Below are 22,426 nucleotides of genomic sequence, written 5' to 3'. Positions count from 1 at the left end.
GCTGTCAATTCATCCTTGATCCCTCCGGGACCTTCTCATCCTGCATATGAATCTTATATGCAGAAAAGAACATTAAGTGTCTACTGAACTCAGTATCTCACTGCCCATGGTCATTAGAGGAAGGTCCACGAGGAGCCACAGGAAATGGAAGTCTGGTTTCCAGCTTTGGCTTTTCCATGGGGCTTCTGTTCCTCAAGTCCTGCCTAGAAATATGCCCAAGTTTTTTCTCTGCATAGATATAACCTTACAGCATTGTACATTAAAGGAGCAGAAATCAATACCAAGGATGGATAAAAAAGAGGTGAGTACCACGTGGAAGAACACTGAAAAACGTCTTTAACATTCTGTAAGAATCTGAAGAGAAATCTCATGTCTGCCTGGGGTGAAATAAATGTATTGCTTCCCTCTGGACTGTTTCAGAGAGATATTAAGGAAAGAGAGATAGAGTATGTACGTTGCATGCCTGAAATGATCCTAGAGGTACTATATGCCGGATCAGCATTTCAAAGGCACTGCCCTGTGACGAGCAAATATTAGTGCTGCTCCTGCCCTCCTTCCCTGCACTCCTTACTCCCACACATGTATAGGTTTAAGTGCAGGCAGGTAGACTGATGTACCTGCATAAGGCTTTATTTGAAGGGCTTCTCTGACTATTATACAGCTGACTGCTCCAATCACTCAGGAAGAAAAAGCACTCCAACCATACATGAAAATGTTATCTCAAAAATAACAAGGCAGTAAAACACTTGAGCTCAGAGGGAGAGTGGACAGGCAATTCTGGCAACCAGAATGGGCACTCAAGCTGCCCTTCCATGGGTGAAGGACCTGGAGGGGTACACGAGGACCACGTCTCTTGCAAGATGTCCCAAAAGGCACAAGATGCCGCCTAGCTCATGAGTCAGCTGAGTATGGGAAGCCCAGCAGAGATGTGAGCATCTTCCTAATTTCACTGCGAAGCTTCGGTGCCTGTTGCCACCTGAGACCATCCTCTTATTGGACAAGCAGGCATCAGCAGGGGCAGGGAGGAGAAGGAGGTGCAAAGACTGCTATGGGGAGACCGGGCCTGGCTCCCAGCTCCCTGAGGAGCTGCCAGCTGGAGCTGTGATTGATGCCGTGGCGGTGCAGCCCTTCTCTCAGCAGGCAGCTGAGAGCTGCCTCACGCCCAGCCGGCGTGCGGAAACCTCTTTGTCATGGCAGCTAATGAGCAGATTGTATTTCACAGCGCCGCGGCCCCGCACAGGTACAGCCAGCGGCTTTTATCTTCTGACAGCTCCCACGGGAAAAGAGCAGCCGCCGTCCCGCGGAGCGGGTCACCGCCCGGTCTTGCTGGGCTTTACGGTGTTTGCAGCTTTTTTAAACCCTTTGTCGGTTTTCACCTGTCTGTGGCTCTTTTATAGCCCAGGAGTGGGGGGAAAGGGCTTATGGAAGCACCTGCCAGAGTTCGTGCAGGAGCACAGTGGTGGGATGTGGGATCGGCGCTGAAGAGCACGGGAGAGTGAGGAAACAATCATGACAGCAATTGGCACCTCACTTATTGGGCGACTTATCTTTAAAACAACAGCAAAATCCAAGTTAAAGACTTCCATTGTTTTTAACAGCCTGGGGTTTATTCCTCTAACTCCTTCCCTGGCTTTAATCCCGTTCTGAACTGCTTTCCTTCTCCAGCTGCTCTGGGGCTGCTGCCCTGCTGTGCCAGGAGAGCTGGCCATGGGCACCCTCTGCCCCGCTGTGCCAGGAGAGCTGGCCATGGGCACCCTCTGCCCTGCTGTGCCAGGAGAGCTGGCCATGGGCACCCTCTGCCCTGCTGTGCCAGGAGAGCTGGCCATGGGCACCCTCTGCCCTGCTGTGCCTGGAGAGCTGGCCATGGGCACCCTCTGCCCTGCTGTGCCAGGAGAGCTGGCCACAGCCATCTACTACCCTCATGCACCGAGCAGGAAGGAGCTGGCCTGCACCCATCCAGCCAGGAGAAATCTGGGGACCTGAAGTCCTGAGAAAGGGGGTGATGTGGCTTGGTCAGGGAAATTGGCTCTTCAGGAGAAACCCATCAAGCTGCGAGCTCAGGTTCATCTCAAACAAAGCTCAAAGCCCCCCATGCTGGGCCCCTAGAGCTGGCAGGCGTGCTTGCTGGAAGGCTGCATGTGGGAACAGACCAAGGCGCCCCAGGAGATACCCAGAGCAGCACCATGCTCTCCTGCTCACTGGTTTGCTCTCTGGAGCCAGTGATGCTCAGGGATGCTGTTTTCATTGCCTGAGTAGGCAGAGCTGACTGAGATGCAGCTCCCTCAGACTTTGCTCGCCTGCAGCCACCCCTGAGATGCCAGCACAGCATCAAGGGCAGGCTCACATTGTCAGGGTTGTGCACATCTCCAACAGGGATCTCCAGCTCGCTGGCAGTGTCTGCTGGGTCATGGACCAATAAATCCCTTCTAGGAGAGATGTAGAGTGCACAGCTGCTCTGCCAGGCTCTCTGCTTGCAAGGCAGTATATTTACTAACCCCCAGAGGAAAAGGAAACCTGCTGCTTTTAACAGGATTTTTCATATGGTTTCCTTATCAGCACCATGTGTTCTGGGAGTTCCCCTCTGCCCAGGTGTTTCTGAGGATTGAGGGAGGTTGTGGGGCACTGATGAGATCACTGCTCACTGTGAAGCTTTCACCTTGGTTTCTAGAAATCTGAAATCAGGTGCTGAAGCTCCAGCCTGGCTTCCCTTGTGCCAGTTCACTATGAGTAGTCCAGATGCCCGCCCCACCCATCCCTCCAACTCACCAGCCTGCCCTGGTGCCCCTTAGTGGTATCAGCCTCCCTCCTGTGCTACAGCCCTGGGGCATCAGATGAAATTTCAGCTACAGGCGTATCACTCTCTCATCTGCCTCCAGCATGTCGCACTTGACATGAACCAACAACTCCTATTAACATTGTCAGGAACAGATCTGGAAAATTCATTTTCCAGCAGAGTTCAGAGAGGCCAAGAGGAGAGAACCCCCCCCAGGAAGAAGCCAGGACCAGCACGACATCCCTGGGCAGACTTACCGGCAAGGGGTTGAAGTTCTGGTCCACCAGGTGGTTGTGGCCGTGGTCGAGGAAGGAATGGCGCACCACCACGTCGATGCCCTGGCTGGCCAGCAAGCCCAGCGTGTTCAGCCACCTGGGGACAGAGGGAACAGAGCCAGGGCACATGGAGGGGCAGGGGGGCACCACGGGGGGAACACTGTGGGGGGACTGCCTGGTCCCAGTGGCACAGCTGCTCGCATGCATACGACTGATCCCTGCTCCAGCACCTGAGCTGAAGCCTCCTGATGGTTTCATGAACTGGAGCCCCCTATCCCTGTCCCAGTAAGTCTGCACGTCTCTTCCCCTGCTCCAGCTGTGCACAGCTTGCACATCCCAAGCCTGTGCCTGAGCCTCTGTGTGCATCCCAATATCTCAGCCCTCTGCCCAGAGGTGCTCCCCCAGCCTGCCAGCACTCTGCACCCTCTGTCTGAGCAGGGCAGACCAGACCTTTGCACTGGCCTGTCTTCTCACACTCCCTGGGCAAGATCTTCAGTGCTCACAGCCTGTCACAGCCCTGATAGCCCAGGAATGTCCCTGTGCTTCCCTGCAAAGCTTAGATAATCTTCCTCCATCTTTCATGATCACAGCCACCTCTGAAGATCTGGACTGGGGCTTTGCAGCAGGATGTCCAGGCCACAGGGCTGTGCCAGTGGAAAGCCCCAGGAGCCAGGAATGGTTGCAGCTTCAAAGGAAAGGAAATGGAAAGCAGAGCTGAGGAGGGGTACTAGGTATGAAATGGAGAAATTAACAATACTCAGGCTGCCAGGGACTACTGAGGGGGGTCTCTGGGCCTGGAGCTTGCCCTCTTCCAGCTGCAGTGCCTGTGCAGCACCTCAGCCTGCAGAGCCCACAGGAGTGGCAGTGCCCTGGGGGTGGCAAGCCGGTGTCACTCACAGGAACCCGGCTGCGTATGAGTCGGAGAGGTTGTTCATGCCTCCAGCTGAGGTCATGCCAACACCTTCCAGCCAGATCTTCTTCCCTGGCGTGTACGTGTTCACTACCTGTGTGAGAGACAAAAGCAACCAAAATTACTCTGGTGCACCTGTGATTTAAAGCCAAGGCATACATCTCCTGTCTCATGGGAAGACTTGTGCAGACCCTTGGTGATGGTGCTGCTGGACAGTCAGTGCCTGCCTGGCCATGGCATGTCACTCTGTGTCTTCACCTTGGCTGGGTGGGGGGACACTATTCCTCACTCTTTCCTTTCACTGCTAACACATCCACTTGCATCTTCTGGAGCTGCTCCCAAATGTACTCTCATGCTCCTAGATCCTGCTCTGTGGTCTCCCCATGCACTCTGTTTCACACACTGCCCTCTCAAGTCACCTTAGCTCACCCCTGTCAAGTTGGCTGCCAGCCAGGGTAGTCCCTGAGCCCCAATGGGACAGTCAGTGCCACAGCTGAGCAGGGGCTGCTTTGCCAGCTGAGGGGTCCATGGCACAGGTGGGACATGCAGGTCTGAGCATGCTGGCCCACCCCTTAGCAAGCTTCAGCCAGCAGTGCAGACACCTGTGAGATGCTCAGCTGGCCAGAGCTGCCCTCTCCCGGCCCGAGCAACCTTCGGCACCACACCCTGTCCCCTCTCCTGCAGTCCCACTTCTCCAGGCTGGGTGACAAGCTCCCAAGACCAGATGTCTGCAAACCCCGCGGCCCCGGGAATGCTCTGAGCAGCCTGACGGATCCTGCCCCATTAGTGAGGAGCGCTGGAATGTGCTGGATGGACTGGGATCCCTCAAAGATGTTAAATAGGCCAGCTCTGGGCTGCCTCCCACTCACAGCCTGCGAGAGTCGACAGCCCTGCCTGAAACCCCAGAGGTGTTGGCATCCTGCCTGTAATTATCTAAGCCCGCCACCTTCCCCGGCCGGAGAGGAAGCAATAAAACAGGCAAGTGGACAAGTCCAGCTGCTCTAATCAGCCCCGGCAGGATGCACGGACTCAGAGCCAAGCTGGAGGCCATTAGCACCCAGTGCTGTGCTTTTGCTCAGCCACACTGGCATTCCCAGGAGAGCCTTCCCCAGCCCTACCCTGCGCACACCAAATTCTGGCCCATGGGTGTGAGGGCTCCCCTAAACTGCACCAAGGGCAGCTCCTGGCTGATTCTGCTCTGGGCGTGGATGGAGTCCCACTCCATTCCCAGCAGGCTCCAGCCCGCAGCTGAGGTGGGATACATGTCTCCACTTTTGGCAGGGCACTATACCTGTGGGGGCTGGGTCAGCTGGGGCCTCTTGCTTGCCCCACAGTGATTCCACTGGCCACTGTGCCATGCCTCCCCCACAGCAGGAGTATCATCCACACACATGGATGACTCCCAGCTTGTGCCAGAGGGCTCAGCAAGGAGCTTCTCTCCTCCGGCTTTGCTGCACTGACCCTCTCATCCCCTTTCCCAGGGCCTCTTTGAGTTGTTTACTCATTCTATGGTTTCTCCCTGCAGGAATTACAAGTGAGACATTGTAGTGAGTGGTAAGATTTGAAAACCTAGACAAGACAGATGGATGGACATCCCCTCTGGTCCCTAAGGCCTTTTTCACTCACTAGGAGTTCCTTATTTCTTCCAAGACTGACAGCTGAGTGTGTCAGTCTCAGCCCTGGCCCCCCTCTCAGTCAAAGCAGGGGGACCCTGCAAAGCCCCTGCCATGTATCCCATTGTTAGAGACGTGAGCTGGGTCCCCTGGACAGTGAGGAAAGGAGCACTCATGAGCCAGGGACTCTGACACCACAGGCCAGCAACAGCTGGGCTTTTTGACACAGTCAAAGCATGATTATCAGGGGAAAAGGACACTAGTTCATAATGGTCACAATCCTCCACCAGGGAGAATCACTCTGGGAATGCAACTGTCACTACTTTGCAAGCAACATTTCCAGGCACGCTGTGAGCAAGTGGGGTGAGATGTGGTGGTAGGAGCCCCTCCTGAGCACACAAGGCACTGGCTCTGGTCAGGAAGGTTTGGTACCACCCGGCTGCTCTCTCCTCTCCTTGTTCTGGAGGGCAGGCTCAGTTTCACCCTCAATACATGCTGCTGCCTTCAAGAACAGATGGATGGGAGCCTCAAGCCAGTCAGCTGCCTTAGCAGGGCCTTGCATGGCGTTTTCTCCTGCCCTGTGTCCCAGCACACCTGCACAGCCCATGGTGTGCTGCAGCCTGCGGCCACTTCCCTCAAAACCCAGGGCACACCCTGCCCTGGGGCCGGGCTTTGTGCTGCCCGGTGTTTCACCCCTGGCTGCACTTTCCCTGGGAGCACAGCAGCCACTCTCCCTCCCTGCCCCACACCAGCTGCCCTGGGAGCTGGGATGCTGAGCCCTGGCCATGAGCTGTGCCCCAGCCAGGCGCTGCAGCCACGGTGTCTCCTCAGCCCTGCAGACCCTTTGCACTTGCTCACCTTCTGGATTTTCCTGATCTGGTCTGACAGTGTGTCCAACAGGCGTGTTTTCAGGAAGTCTGTCACCTTGGCCACTCGACCATCAATGTAGTAACTGGAAGGGAAAGAAGAAGACAAGGTCAGACAGCTGGAAGTGTCTCTGTCCCCAAACCACGTCCTCCTGTTCTGCTGCTGCCCCATACCAAGATGCTTCCTTTGCTCTGAGGGAGTCCCTGCTCGCACCCTGTCCTATCCTGGCCCTCTGGCCATGCCTGTCTGGCAGATGCTCAGTCTGGCAGATATCAGTCTCCAAAACAGGATGTAAGGTGGACACACCCTAAGCACTGAGCATCCTGCACTTCAGGAACCATGGGAAGTTTTGCAATTTCTTAACTTTTGCTGGTGGAACTCTGGGAGCAGTATTATAAAGGCTGGGAGCAAAATGCCACCTGCAAAGGCTTTGCAGCCCTCTTGCACAACCTACACCTTCCTTGCTTGCTCTTCCAGAAAAACTCACAGCTGAATCCCCCTGTCAAGAGAGTTGTGGCTGTTACCAGCAGAGGAAGTCCTGCTCTCACAGAAATACCTTCTGGCCTAGGAATGCCAGGGAGTGTTTCCCATACAGGGGGCTGATTCCTGCTCTCCATGTGCTTGATTTTATGAAGTACAGCTACAGTGCTGCCCACAACAATTGAATCATCTGTCTCTAAGTGTGAGAGGAAGGCTCTGAAATGTCTCACTGCTGTCTTCTGGCTCTGGGACAAAAGGTGAAGCATTCTGTCCTGACTGCACATACCCTGTTTCAAGAGGGAATCCCAACCTGCTCCTTCCGAGGAAGAGTCTTGGGCTGCCACCTCTCCTCCATGCAAAGAAAAATGGTAGCCCTTGTACATCTCCCAGAGGCTCCTGCCAGTCTTGCAGGGAATAGGATGCCTGCTGCAGCATGCACTGCCATACCCCTGGGCCAGCCCTTGTTCTGATAAATAGGTTTTGCAAGAGAAACTTTATGAACCTTCTCCTCCCAAATCTGCATTGTGTATCAGCCACTCACCCCAGCAAGCCCCAGAGAATGTCAGAGCCACGTTGGGGGGATGGAGGCTCCCAGGAACAGCAGCAGCTCTGGCTGGGGCTGGTGGGGCTTAGTTTGCCTCCCATCCCTCACTGGACCTACATGCACTCGGATTTCACCAGAGTGGCACAGAGCCTTCTCCCTCCCTGCAGACCTCGGTGCAGATGTGGGTGCTGGGATGCACAACAAGCTAAAGACCTGGGCTCTGAGGAAAGGTGGATTCACCTTTCCAGGGCTGCTTTCTCCATGACACGCATCTCATCTGCACCAGTGAGCACCTGCAGCAGTTGTAGTGGCTGATTCACTTGGGTGCTGGAATGCAGGAGCATCCCCAAAGGATGCCGTGGGCTAACTCAGCCTCAGACAGAGCACCTGGCACATGTGCAACACCCACGAGTGCTTGGAGAGGATTTTTGTGTCTCACTGCTCCAAGTCCCTAACTGTCCCAGAGCAGAATTCTATTACAGGCTCAACTTGCAAATGCATTCAACGAGAAGAACCTCCTGTGCCAGCCCTCCCCCAGGCGTGCAGTCCCAGCTGTGTCCCCAGCCAAGCACGGGAACATGCCAGGCACCCCAGCATTGTGTGACTGGCTAAGGAGGCACGAGGCATTTCTGCACACCCACGGTGACTGGAAGGTGCTAAGGGCAGAGATAATCTCCAGGGGGAGTTTAGGAACTGTTCAAAATCACTCAGATCACTTACACGCCATCGAACCACTGGCTGCTGGGAGGAGAGCAGATCTGTGAGCAGCAGGCAGTGGTGGGGTTTACACAGATTACTTTTTAAGACAAAATTACAAAGCAGAGTTCCCTGGGGATGGCAGATGTTTGGAGTTTAGCACCGCACTTAAAAACTGAACAGAAATGACTTTTTCAGACTGCTGTGGACTAAAAACCCCCTCACCTGGGCCGAAAACTGGCTGAAAGACATAAAAAAAAGGTTATATTCACAGGGAAAAGATGGAGTTAGCTAGATCTCAGTCCGTATATGACCCCTCCAATGCATCAGATTTTCTGCAGGGTTTAGCTCCTTGGCCAATATGGTCCCAGAGCCTGGGATAAACCCCTCAGAGAGCAAAGACAAGCTTGCACCTCCTCATCACCTCATTCAAGCACGAGGTGTGCTGTGACATGCAGCTCCACTGCCAAGGGGAGAGGAGCAGCAGCAGACCCAGAGGAGGCTCTGGCCCCCAGAAATCACCTGGGGAGGTGCTGTTGCACTCGGCACAGCCCAGACCCTACAGGGAAGAGAAATATTCTGGAAAATGTGCCATGATAACATTTATTTTTTGACACCTTCATTAACAACCCAAAGAAATAGAGACTGGTAGAGGCACAAAGGGCAAAAATAAAGTATCAGTATTCCTGCTACAGTATCGAGAAATCTTGGTAGCATATTTAACTGGCAGCATGAGGAAGGGAACACTTCAGCTTCGCGTGTGTAAACAGAGCATGAAGACAATTACAGGCTTCAGTAAAATGAGCAGGGATCTCTTGCAAATCTGCCTGGGAAGTTCTCAGTTGCCAACAGGTAGTTTCATCCTCCTCAGACTAGGAAAAAGGGAAAATGGCTCCAGTTGCACAAGACTTGTGAGGAAGAGAGAGGAACTGAGGTCTGTGATGGTACCTGGCTACTCAGGACTGGTTTGCCTGCTGTAGGCTTCATCCCATTGAGTTAAGGCAGTTCCTTTTGGTAACTTTAACTGCCAGTGTAGGCAGTATAGAAATCCACAAAATGCAAACAACTGTCAGGCCTTAAAAGCAAGAGAAGAGCTCATTAGGCGTGGATTATTCCTTGGAGTAAAGGCTGCAGCTTTGCTGATATTTACAATGACTCAGTGCACTTGACTTTAAAAAAAACAGAAAAAAGCAACAACCTAAAACAGTCACAACTCTTCAACCTCCAAAAAAGCCAGCAGCAGCTGCAGAGAGATCCAGCCCTGACAAACACCTCCCCAGGCCAGCCCTGGGGTCCATGGCACTCTCATCCTGCTCTCCTAAGTGCAGCAAGGAGATGAATGGACAGACCCTCCCCAGCATGGGCAGGGGTCTCTGTCAGCCACGACTCTGCAGAGGCAGAGCACACAAAGCTCTTGGACAAGCTGTCTCCAGCACAGGCTGACAGTTCTTTCAGTGGGCTCTGGGTACAGCACAGCAACAGCAGTGGCCCTGAAGCCTAGGAGACATCAGCATGCACACCATGAGCACTGACCATGCTGCTTCTCATAATTCAGGACAGAATAGATATGGCCAAGTACATACAGAGATGGGCCATGGTGTTCCCCTGTTTGATGCCACTACCTCTATGAACAGGCAGTCTGCAAGAAGATGAAAAGAGTCAGCCAAGAAAAAAATGGATCTAGCTACTAAATCCCAGATGAGACATACATCTTGAAGGAAAGGCCATGTACCTCTGCTTTTGTCCTATTGTACTTTGGATGCCTGTTATACAAAACTGAGACAAATTCTTCCCCTCTGCTTACATTGCCCCATTTCTAAAACCATCATTTGATGGTGCTGTAGAAAGCCAGGATGAGTTCAGCACACTTTGCAAAAGGAAGTGTGACTGGGCCACTCTGGAGATGGCCAAACCAGAGCGTGGTGCAGGGGAAGGACTCAGCCAAGGGCTGGGCAAGAATATATGCCAGTGCTAGGAAATGAACCACCCCAATTCCTGGCCTCCATCCTTTCATGGATCTGTAGCATGGGACAAAGATGAGCTGAGAACAGTAGTGAGGCAGGGCTGAACAGAGCTGCCAGTCAGAAATGCTCTTGTTCTTGGGCAGGCTGCAAGGCCAGGCTGCACACAGCTCCCCACTGCCTCCCAGAGAGGGACAGTGCTAGGCACCAGAGTACCTGGGCAACTCGGGGGCTGGCTACATGTCTCTGTCCTCTCAGCTCCACCTCTTGTGTTGCATTTAAAACTGTTTTCTGGCAAGATCCATGATTTGCTGCACGGGACCTTAAGCGTTGTACCATATTTAATGAAGGCAGTGCACTGACTCCTGGGCAGCTGGTTTCATTTACATCCTCCTTCATTTTAAAGAGAAACCTTTGCCCCTATTATCTGACCCCTTCTTCTGTTGCAGTTAATTACATTAAAGCCCACTTCCCAAAGCTCAGGAATTTCCGGATCTACTTTGTTGCCTGCCGCTGCAGGGAGAGTCTGCTTGGAATTAGGGACCTGCCTGCCAGGGACACCGAGCAGGGCAGATCCTCACGGCCAGCGTGACACCCTGCTGCCTGTGCAGCTGTGAAAGTGACACACCTCTGCTGACAGGTGGCCCTGAGCACCTTCCCAAGGAGAGGGTGTCTGCAGCTCAGGACGTGGGGCACCCACCCTGCTTCTCAAGGAGAAGAGGGGCAGGATGAGACCTGCTCCTTCCAAAGCCCTGCAGGCACACATGAGAGGTGCTGCCCACCCCCCCCAGTTCAGCTAATAAAGGCTTGGATGAAGAGTGCCTGGGGGCTGTTCTCTGGCCCCAAAGGCACAGCTCACACCCATGCCTGTCTCTACCCCCACACAAGATGCATGTGCCCGGCTCACCACCCGGAGCCATCCCTGGCCTCTGCCATGGCCCCAGCCTTGCCCTGGCACTGCCTGGAAATGTGCTGGTGGCCAGGGCCATGGTGCTGCCAGGAACTGTTCCCCCCATCAGATAGTGAAGAGGATTGCAAGCCAGTGGGCAAAGCTGTGCCCTGACCAGGTTTATTTACAGGTTGTAGGGGGTTTGACTTTAAAACCACCACACAGGTGCAAATGGGTCAGAGACTCCTTTCTGCAGCCCCTTCCTCCAGGCATAGCGTGGGAAGACAGAGCACTCCGAGCACTCTGAGGCCGATGTGAGCCCAAATGCACACCCTGGGTACATCCCCTGGTGGGTGTGCCCATGCTGGGCAACTCTCTCCTGGCACCTTTGGCAAATCTGCCCTGTGCTACTGCCCGTGAGCATTCCCCCCTGCACACTCAACATGACTGGGCCAGAAGAGATGTCACCCAAACCAAGCAGGGCAAAAGCATTTTAAGCAACATCTCACACATGCCTGTGTGTCTGCCACCTCTGATTTGCCACATAGGACAAGCGACTTTGTATCTTGGAAGAGAAGCTGGCATTCTCCAAGAAGCCACAGGGATAGATGTTCGCTGGTTTTGAAGATGTAAATGTTTACTTTCCCCATAAGTAATAGGGATTTTTCAGAGGTAGCATTGCATGAGGATTTGCACATTAAACATGACAAACTTGGAGCTGTGTGAAGGACTTCGAATGGAAAAGCAGTTGTGCAGACTGAGAGTGGGCTGAGGGATGGAACTGGGCACAGCTGCAGGTTTAAGCAGACAATGAATCTTCCCAATGAATCTTCCCCTTGTGTGAGGACACCAGCACAGAGCAAAGACATGGCTGTGGGGAGGATTCCGAGCAGTGGGAACCCACATCCAAAGGCTGATGGGGTCTGCGTTCACTCATAACCAAACATAACAATCCAGATCACCAGGGAAAAGCCAAATCTCTTGGAGCCACTGTCACACCCTCCTTTAGAGGAAACTCCCTGAGCACTTTGAAGCCATTCACACATCCCTCTCCAGCAAAACTTTACTTCTGAAGAGGGAGGCACACATGATGAGTGATGTGATGTATGTAAGTGAAACCATACTCAGTTGAGTGAGTGAGGCTCATTGGTGAGCTGCTCATTTCTACCCAGCGTCACTTTTTTATCAATTATATTTCAGATATATTCTGTTTTCACACAGAGAACTGGGCTCCTTGCAGTATATTCCCTTCTCAATTCCCCTACTGGATTGAGCACAGACTTTTCAAAGGAATAACAGATTTGACAAATTTATAACCAATATCCCAGGAGAACTTCAGGGTTTGGAACCAAAATACTCATACTTGAAATTAGACAGCAGTTTAGTTTCCTGCTAATAATTTTCTTCTTGGATACAAAGGAACTTGTTTTGTTTTGTTTTGCTGTTTGGAGCAGAGGGATGAGACACTGTTTTGACATTTATTCATAAACAGTACAGAAGCCCAACTCAGAGCTGTGGCCATTGCCAGTCCTCACAGTCACATACGAGTGCTATCTCCAGAGCTGCAAACCCCGGTTGGGGGAGAAGCAGGAGCATTCCACTGCAGTGGAAATGGGTCAGCAGGCAGCAGCTCAGCTCTGCTGACCCTTGTGGGGAGCTGCACCAGCCCTCCCAACCACCAGCTGCAGCCTCAGCACCAGACCTGACAAGCACTTCAGACTGACCCTATAAGAAACAGTTTCCAAGCAGCCATGCAGGCAGATTCCCTGCACACCAGATGAAACTCCACATCTGAAGCCTGGAAGATTGTTCCTTCAACTCATCCAAGGGCTTGGCCCAGCCATCAAGCCCTGCTGCAGAAAGCAAATTCCTGGACTAAGTAAATGCGATCAGCACATCGTGTAATCATGAAAAGCAAATTCCCAGATGAGACATAGATCATCATTGCACAGCATGAGCCTGTAAGTAACACAAATCCTGCTCCAATTGCTCTGCTACCCCACTGTCCCCCTTGCAGCAAGCTGCTGCTGCCTGGCAGGGAAACGCAAGGAGCTAAACACCCAGGCAGGCACACTGGGACCAGCCAAGCTCCAGCCAAGTGGGACTTACAGGTTGCTGGTCATGCCTGGTGCTGTAAACCCCTCCAAGACGCCAGCAGTTGCTTCTGCAGAAGCCTCCAAGGTTAACACTGACACGGAGACCAGGCTGTGCTTGCAGGAAAGCCTCGTGTGTTAAACCCCACTGAGCTCTGCCTCAGAGCAGGGCTCCAGAGGGCTTTACAGTGATGGATTTACAGGCCCCACTACTGCACGTCAGCAAAGCAGCCTGAGCACCTCATCAAGGGTCATGGTGAAGAATCAGCTTGGGGACAAGACCTGTGGGCACCACACCCAAGCACACCTTGGACCTGAGACCCTGGCTCCATGCTCAGGCCAGTGTCCTGCATGGGAGGTATAACCCAGCATGACAGCAAATCCACTTTTTCTGAGAACAGAATGGTCTCACCATAGGTTTTATTTTCCTCCAGTGAATATTTGTCTCTGAAATGTGTCCTTTCTGTGGCAGAAGACAGTCCTGCCTGCCCCACAAACCCTCTTGCTATCAATGTTGGTGGTCACTGCTGTGCTTGTACGGTGCCTCACCTTTGCACTGGTGTTTGCAACCCCACTGCAGAGAGCCACAGCCTTTGGCCACAGCATGCAAACTGGGGCAGATGGAAAAATGAGGAAGGAAAAGATGTTTTCCCATTTTCCCTCAAATAAGAAAACCTCTCCCTCCATAGGGTGTTTGTAACGCTCAGTGCTACAGCTCAGAACTTCCTTTACTCTTCTGAAATGCAGCATTTGTAGGACCAGGGAAAAAACCAGGTAACAGCATCTCTCTCAGCCTCAGCTGGGCCAGGATCTTGGATGTTCATCCCCATTTAACTGATATCTGCTCCTGGGGCTCCACCTGCATGTAGGACACAGCGGTGTGTCTGTGGACACCTTAGAAAGCAGAGTTGGGGCTGGGGCATTTTGTGTTTACCCTTGGACTAAGATACCTCTGCCTTGTCTGGATGAACGAGTTTAGATTCAGGCCAGTGGCCATGAGGAGACAGTGACTGGGGTGAAAGGAAAAGGGCTTTCAGATAGTCCCATACATCTGTCACACGTGGCTTTTGCCTCCTTATTGTCCCTACCCAGGGCACCCCCAGAGCTGTCTGTCCTCCCAGCTGCCTCTGGAGACTCAGCAGTGCAGTTCAGGGCTCTGTTTCCAGCAGTCTGTCAGGCCAGGCACGCAGGCAGTGGTATTTTTGTCCTGTGTCTCAGCTGCAGAGGTACAGGTTATTACATCCACTCCTGTAATTGTTTGAGAGGCTCGAGAAAGAAGGGCAGAGCCTCCTTCACCTGTTTAAATTTGGCAGGACAGAGGAGGTGGCTGTAGCACATCTGCCCCTTGACACCCAGAGAGCACATCAGCTCTGCTCCCAGCACCTGTGCTCACTGCACTGAGTGTTGGAAAGTAGCAGGAATGGTGAATACCTACTGTTGCCAGGTAACAGCATCCACCGTGCCACCAGCCACTTTCATGAACCTGTGGGAAACAGAGGAAGAAAGCAGATAAGGGCAGTGTGGTCACAGGGGAAATCCTAAACAACCAATGCTCAGCCTACATCACCAGATAACAAAGGTGGCCCCTGTACCCACAAATACTTTCTAAATGAAGCCTCTGTGTCCTTAAATAGAAGGAATAAATTCTGCTTAATCCAAATGCTTGTAGCAAGCACAGCTCAGAACAATGAAGTGAGACCCAAGTGGCAGCAGAGCTCTGGGCATCATTTTAGAGCAGGTGGGGAGAGCTTTTGAAATGCAACAGCATTTCAGGAACAAGATCTTGAGGGATGTATTAAGTTCTGTGATTTTAACAACTTTCAATAGCAATTAGAGAACGTGTTTCAAATGTCCATCTTAAAAGGAGATACTAAGCCCCCACTATGTATTTAACCTGAGGAACTCTGCCTGTATTCAAGCAAGGACTGGGAAATGGAAGAAAATGGAAATAAAACCCAGCAAAGCTATTAGGTGCAAAAATGCCACCTCCTGCTCAGGAAGCTCCTGAGGAAGGGAGGAAAAGCTGGACTAACACTGCTAAGTGCTTTCCTTTTTTTGACTCTTTCTTTGGCATTGGCTATTAGCAAACTGTGGGATTCTGACCTGGGTGCACTTCTGGTTTATTCCATTCCCACACCTAACCACAGCACTTCCATGCACAAGGTTAAAGTCAGTGATATATGGGTATTATTCTCCTGATGGCTTCTGCCCTGACTAAGAATATACCCCTTCCAGACAGCTCCTGTTTGAGCCAGACTTGAGGCTACACAGGTCCACCTGCTCACACTGCCAGCCCCAAAACCAAAGCAATTCCTAATCCTGGGCACCATGTGCAACCACCACAGGAGGAGCTGGTAACTGCAGGGGTCTCTCCCTGGTTCCCCAGCCCAGCAATCCAAACAGCACCTTGGAAAACTGCAGCTCCCCCGAGGAAGTTCTTATATTCTTGTGTTTAGGGACATGGATATGGAAACACAGAGAGGCACACTCTGCCTGCACAGGCACGTTGTCAGTGCAGGAGTGCAACGTGCACTGCGTGGCTGATGCATTTGGGAAGCGATAATGCACACACATGACAGGAGACATTTGCCTGAGCTCATGAATATGCTGAGAAAGGAAACGATGCTGTATTTTCTTGGGCTGCTTTAGATGCACAAGGGTTCCAGGAACACAGCAGCAATGTCACAGCTGTCCCAGCTCCACACAGGGGTGAGTGGGGCTGGGTCCAGCGACCCCAAGGAGAGCCCCATGACCCAGGGCAGGGAAGGAGAAGGTTTGGGAGGAGAGACCATCAGACTGTTTGTCATGGCAGGGACGAGCAGCAGCTTTCTGGCACTCGAGCCTCTAATCAGGTCTGAAACAAGAGCAGCGAGCTTCAGGCTAAATATAGCTCGGAAATGATCATTCTGACTTTAAATTAATGACCATGGTCAATTATAGACTGGGACAAAAGGGCAGCTGGACCCTGTGGAGCATAAGAGGATGCTGGCAAAGGCAGCAATAATAAATCCCTGCAGACAGAGAGGGAAGAGATACAATTAGAAATGGAAAAACAATAACATGCTGTAAACTCCTGTAGCACTGATGCATCCCCAATTCTGCTGCCCAGCAGTGCTGAGAGCTCAGCTCTCAGGCTCTGCAAAAGATGCAAAAGCCTTTCTGAAATGCTTTCACATCTCTCTTGAGGGTCAGGCCTGGAAGACTGGTGGCAATGCAATGGCTGGGGACAGCTCCTCCCCAGCTGAGGAGGGAGAGAATATCAGCTGGGCCAGCCCTAGTGCAGTCAGTGAGAGGTGTGAGCTCCCCACAACCCACGCTGGTCAGCAGGAAAAAAGAAAATTATGCAAACATTGCTGTTATATAAATCTAAGTGTGCAGAAATGTGCCAAAAGAGTCAAAATCCCCAGCTGCCAGGTTTTAAATTTTCTGTACAGGAGCTGCTGCATAAAATGTAATGCACAAAGTCTATAAGAGTAAACTAATGAACTCTAAACTGAAATTATGAACACAATCTGTATTGGATTCGAAGATCAATATCTTGCAATTGGATTTGAAGATTAGCCCAACTTGTTTTCTAGCCTCAAATGCTTTACATTCTGGCTGAAAGTAAACCATCCTGGACTTTACTGAATCACCTCTTCAGGCTCAGCTTGGCACTCCCCTCACAGACCAAAACCATGAGCAGACCAAGCTTAAAGGACAAAACTCTCTAGTTTTCCTTGGCATTTTCATAGGGCCTATAGCCCTGTTGAAGACACACCTTCTACAGTGGTTTTTGAGCAGGGACTCAGTGAAAAGTGAAGCAAACCCTCATTATAACCTCCTGGAGCAGCAGAAGCAGGACATCCATATGCCCCATCTCCCATATCTCTAGGAAGGTACTTGGCCTCCTGATGAAAAGTTCCTGAGAAACTGTTATAGGGCACAGGCATCACTCAGGCAGCACAAACTCAGGACAGACCAAAAACAGGACAGAAAGGCCCTGGCTTGCTTAGGGCTCCTCTTCTGCCTCTGTAATAGCAAGATAGATCAGTTATTTCTGTTACTATCAAATTCATATGATACAACATACATATCTAGCTCGAATTTTGTTTGCATGTCAGTTTTTCTTTCTTTCTGTTTTCTTCCTTTTTCCTTTTGTTGAGACTTTTTGCAAGATGAAGTTCCTGGTAATTGTTCAAGTCCTGCCTTTAGAGCTGGAGTTGTTCCTGGAACACCCCAGATATCTTGGGCAGCAGTCTCTGCTCTCCAGAGGAAACCTAGAGCAGCCCAGCAGCCAGCAAGGGGTACTGCAGCAACAAGAGATGAAAGCCTAGGGGAGGTGGAGAGGCAGTGATGCACCAAGATCCAAATCTTATTTTAGGAATAGGGATTTAAGGAATCCCTTTATTCCTATAGCACCTGTGCTGCTCCATCCCCAGGTTTTGAGGCCAGGGAAGATCCATCCAGTGAGAATGCCCAGCGGTGACACATTTTCCCTTGGGATTTCCTGGCTGCGGGATTTCCATGAGCGCGGCACAGGCACAGCGAGCCAGACGCTTCCGGCAGAGCTCAGACCCTGCACATGTGCTGCACAGATGGGCTGGGCTGGCACAGTAAATCTGCCATTCTCCTGCACACCAGGGTCTCTCTGGGAGCACCACCTGACCCTGCAGCACATGTGCACGAAATCCCTCCCTAAGAGGGAGTGGGACAAGCCCAGCGCATGCTGTGCTGGCAGTAGGGGCAAATGCTGCAGCACTGCCCCATAGCTCAGAAGGGTGGCAGCCCCAGTGCCTGCCCGTGTAATACCCCTGGCTGGATTTCCACATATCAGAAACCTGGACCCATGTTAAAATCTTCAAGAAAAGTCTTTGAAACCTTCTGGGACAGCATTTCTAGGTGGGAAAGCAAAACACATCAGAGACATGTAGAGGAATAGGAATCTTGGGTAGGGAGTTTCTGATTCTGAGGATGAGACAAAGTCACTGAGCTTGATATGGACATCTACATGTCCATAGATCAGGTTTAGATCAGGTATTAGGTTTAGATCAGGTATTAGCAGGGAATTCTTCACTGTGAGGGTGATAAGGCACAGGAGCAGGTTGACCAAAGAAGCTGTGGGTGCCCCATTCCTGGAAGTGTTCAAGGCTAGGTTTGATGGGGTCCTGGGTAACCTGGTCTACTGAAAGGTGTCCCTGCCCATCGAATCAGGACAGGAGATGTGTTTCAGGTATCTGCCAACACTAAAGTGAAAGCTGTGGTCCCGGGAGATGTGGTTATGGGACAGAGCAGGGGGGTTGGAACTGGATGATCTCTTAAGTTCCTTTTCAGTTCAACCCATCCCATTACTCTGTGATATGTCCATTTTCTTACCCTTGCAGCTGGCTCTGTGCCAGCATCCCATGCCACCATTGCTACCTGTGGGGCCCTGCGTTGAGCTAGAACTGAGGAAAATGTAATTCAGCATTTCTCAGTGGCTCAAACAGCTCACAGCTCTGTCCCACAAATGGTAGTGCTAGCACAAGGTGGGGCTCACCTCACAGGCCATGTGTGAGCTGTGGGGGCAAGGAGCAGGAGGGCTGCAACACCTCAGGATGGTACTGATACCCAAACCCTGTACTGGCACACCATGGGTCAAATCTGAGCTCTTCCAGAGCATCTCCCATAGCCACATCTCCCAGGACCACAACTTTCACTTTAGTGTAGGCAGATACCCGAAACACATCTCCTGTCCTGATTCAATACTTGTCAGTCATGGAGCACCTACTGCAACCCCAAGTAAATTGCTCCCATGGTTAATTAGCCTCCAAGTACGTTATTTCTCATGTGAATGCGTCTGGGTTCAGATGCCAGCCTCTGGAACTTCATAGGCTTATTCCTGATACATTAAAGAGACATCCACTTTTGGACATCTCTTTCCCATGCAGGTAATTGCAGATTTTCATCCTTTAAATTATTAACAAAAGAGAAAAAAAGCAATGCTGTAACAAAGAATGCAGCTGCACAAGGAGAATAGTTGTTATTGCAAAGGCACCCAAGTGGTTTAGCATCTGAATGACCCCTGAGTGCTGGACTTTACAAACATGGGTTATTTAATCTGCTACTCCCTGAAGAACTACAAAACAGAGTCCCTACCCTGCACAAGCCCCAAATGTAGGAGCAAGACCGGCCTGCCTGTGGTTTGGTGGCACCCTGGTGGATCCCGAGAGAAGGGCGACAGATCTCTGCCCTTTGAGCCAACTGTGATGGGTAAAAAAAACTTCATCTTGTGTCTCAGCTGGTTTGGTGAGGGCTTCACTTACCGACCTCTTCAGGTTCCAGCAACACAAATGAGTACCTGCAGCAGCGGGAAAAAATACTAGACCCCACTGATGCTACATGCTGCAAAGCCTTTATCCTGCAGTGGATATTCATGAATTTTATTCTGGGGAGCAGAGGCTGGAGTGAGCTAGGCATAAATCTGCTGATATATTGTATTGTCTGTCAGCTCAGCATCACCTTCCTTCAGCCAACCTGCTCTGTGGTAGGGCTGCACAAGCCTCCCAGCAAAGAGGGCTTTTTGTCCTTGGGGGGTGCTCAAGGAGCTCAAGACAGGAACTCATCTACCTCTAGCCTCCACAGCACCCTGTGACAATTACTTACACAATGCCACTGTGCACCATGTGAAAACCTTCCTCCTTCTTTACAAAGCTTCCTTCCAAACTACTTTCTGCACCATGAACAAGCCACCCCGTTCACAGGCTCCTGGGCCTCAGTAGCAGTCCCTCTGAGCTGCCTCCCTTCTGAGCCGGAGGCAGGGCCTGTTTAATCTCTTCTCATGTGAAGAAATAACACACTATGCACATCCTCAGCTTCTCTCTGTAACCTCCTGGTTCTATTACGTCTTTTCTGAGATGAAATGACTAAGATTGTAGATAGTAATCAGAATGAAGGTACAATGTGTACTTGCACAGTGCTGTAATCTCATCTGTGTATTTTCTTATCCATTTCGCTCTTCCTGTACAGGTGACTGTGATTCTGGCATTCCAGAAATCAAATTAAGTTTCAGAAGCAACAACTATATTAACTCTTTCCTCCTACAAGAGCAGTAGCTAAATCTTTTGCTTATATCTCAGCTCCTTGACCCTGCTATATAACCAACTGCAAAATGAGTCATCACATCCTTCACACCTCATTTCAACGTATTTATGAATTGAGTCACTCATAAGTTCAATGCTACCAGAGCTTGAGTTCATGCTGCAGTGACCTCCCCCTCCCTTTGTACCATTAATTTAAAGTTCTTTGTCTTGTGGCTTTAATTTTTGCACAAAATTCTTGCTCTGGATCCATTGAGTGTCCTGGTACAGTCTGTGCCCCCAGACTTGTGGTAGCTTTTGTAACACAACACAGCAAGGATCTACTTTTTTTTAAAGAAACAGCCAAATCAGCTTCTAAAAATCCAGTGTTTACAAGTCCCTTGTGTCAAATATGGCAGAAGTCCTTCTCAGCAAGAGGACGGGAAAAATGCCTACATTCATTCCTAAAATTCATCCAGAGTCCTTCTCTTTGCCAGATACCACCTACTCCAGTTACTTATTCCTTGCTCTTACTTGGATTTAAACAAACAAGCTCTGTCCATACACTGTCTTTGGCTGCTATTGGGATAAAAACTGATGCCTGAACTGACTGAGGCGTGCTGACCTGCACACACAGGCACAGCCCTCTTCATCCTCATGATGGCAGAAACATAAGGCAAGGGCAGTTATCATCAAAACACTACCAAAGGGTCTCCCATTTTTAGCACTTTGATTTTGCTTTGGTGTGCCCATTGTGCCATTTCACAAACCATAAGCTAACAATTCTCTCAACCAGATCAGTGTTGGAAACCTTGGCTTGGGGTTGATTTGTGGGGGAAAGGAGAAAGGCTGAAGACTGAGTCAGGTATTAATCTGACCCCTGCTTGGCTGCCCACCAATAACTGAGACATGCCCCCTCTCAGTCCTGGCATATCCACAGCTGGCAGGGAGGAAGGGCTCCTTCCTAACCACCACTGACAAAAGTGATTCTTCAGCTTTGTGGGCTCCTGTCAGACCACTGTGGAATGACATTACCAAAAAGAGACACAGGGAACCAGATGGGTGGTTAAATCTCCACAGGCATTACAAACCAGGACCAGGGGGCAGTAAAATCATGAAGGATGAGAAATTTTTGAGATTTACAAGGGGAAGACTGACAATTGGGAGGCTTGTCACCTACTTCTGTCACCTGGCTGGAGGTGCTGTGTCCCTGTGACCAGAGGGTGGATGCACAGTGGTGACTGCAGTAGGAAAAAGGGCCAAGGAGGCTGGAAAGAGGGCAGAGAAAAGCCAAGGAGCCACAAGATCTGGTGACTTTGACATCTGTGAGATGAGGAATAGGGAAAGACTGTAGCTCCAGACAAGAAAGATTTTAACTTCTCTGGTGATTCAGCAGTCTCAGGACCTAAATTGGGCACAGAGCATCAACAGCCATGGGGATGGGCATGCCTAGCATGGGCAAAAGTGCCTGCCAGCCCTTAGCCTGCCAGCATTGCTGCAGATCCTGCCATGGTGGAGGTAACACACTGAAACTTGTGAGTTACCAGTGACAAAAACTGGGCTACACCACCTGAGGAGCAATAGATCATGAGAGCCCAGAGTCAAATCCACCCAGACATGCCAGCCCAAGTTTTGTACCACGTTCTGAGCTTGAACACGTTTTAGCATCTCTCCTTCCTGATCGCTTTTCCTCGTGTTTCTTCTCTTCCAGCACCAAATGGGCTATCCAGCCATGCATTAACCTTTGTGTCTGATTCCTGATCTGCTGTTAAAATCTATGTTAATTCCTCTGAATCCCGTCATTTTTTCCCCAAGCAAATTCTGAGCAGTTCTGGGATTCCTGTACCCGCAGATGCAGACGCAGTAGGTAGCTAACACGCTGTGCTCTGCAACAGCTCAGGCTGCATGAATGGTCTAATTAACACCTCATCAAACTCAACTGTTGGTTGTGCCTGGAGAAATTCCCTCTTGCACCTGTGCATCCACAAGACACCATTTCTAGTCCCCTGCATAGTAGGGCCAGCCACTGCAGAGCCTGTCCTTGCACCATCAGCTCCAGGCTCCAGGACCTGCCAGCCCAGGGTGACACGGATGGCTGTGGCTGCTCTGAGCCATTGCTCCCTGCAGGGTGGTGGAGGAGCTCAGGGGCAATACCTCAGCACTGAAGGGTGTACAAAGCCCAAGCTTCTGTGCTTCAAGCCCTCCTCCCCTCACTATATGCCACCTCCACCATCGGGAAGTGCACAGCTGTCACCCAGCACAGCTTGGTGTCACCTGCCTAAGGACAG

General features: G+C 51.1%; 1 protein-coding gene across 1 annotated transcript in view; it reads right to left on the bottom strand.

Moving 5' to 3' along the window:
- HPSE2 (heparanase 2 (inactive)) overlaps positions 1-22,426 on the bottom strand; it is a gene marked incomplete at its 5' end in the record, with an annotated part of 104,876 nt that overhangs the window by 7,792 nt on the left and 74,658 nt on the right. The window contains 4 exons of the mRNA XM_084209928.1: positions 3,031-3,145; positions 3,946-4,052; positions 6,430-6,523; positions 14,537-14,584. Of these exons, the coding sequence (XP_084066054.1) occupies positions 3,031-3,145; positions 3,946-4,052; positions 6,430-6,523; positions 14,537-14,584 (364 nt within the window). The remainder of the gene's footprint in view (positions 1-3,030; positions 3,146-3,945; positions 4,053-6,429; positions 6,524-14,536; positions 14,585-22,426) is intronic.

The sequence above is a fragment of the Fringilla coelebs genome (genome assembly GCF_963513975.1).
Source record: "Fringilla coelebs genome assembly, chromosome: 8".
Classification (NCBI taxonomy): Eukaryota; Metazoa; Chordata; class Aves; order Passeriformes; family Fringillidae; genus Fringilla; species Fringilla coelebs.
The sequence above is the reverse complement of the archived record's forward strand: the minus strand, read 5'-3'. Positions and strand labels throughout refer to the sequence as shown.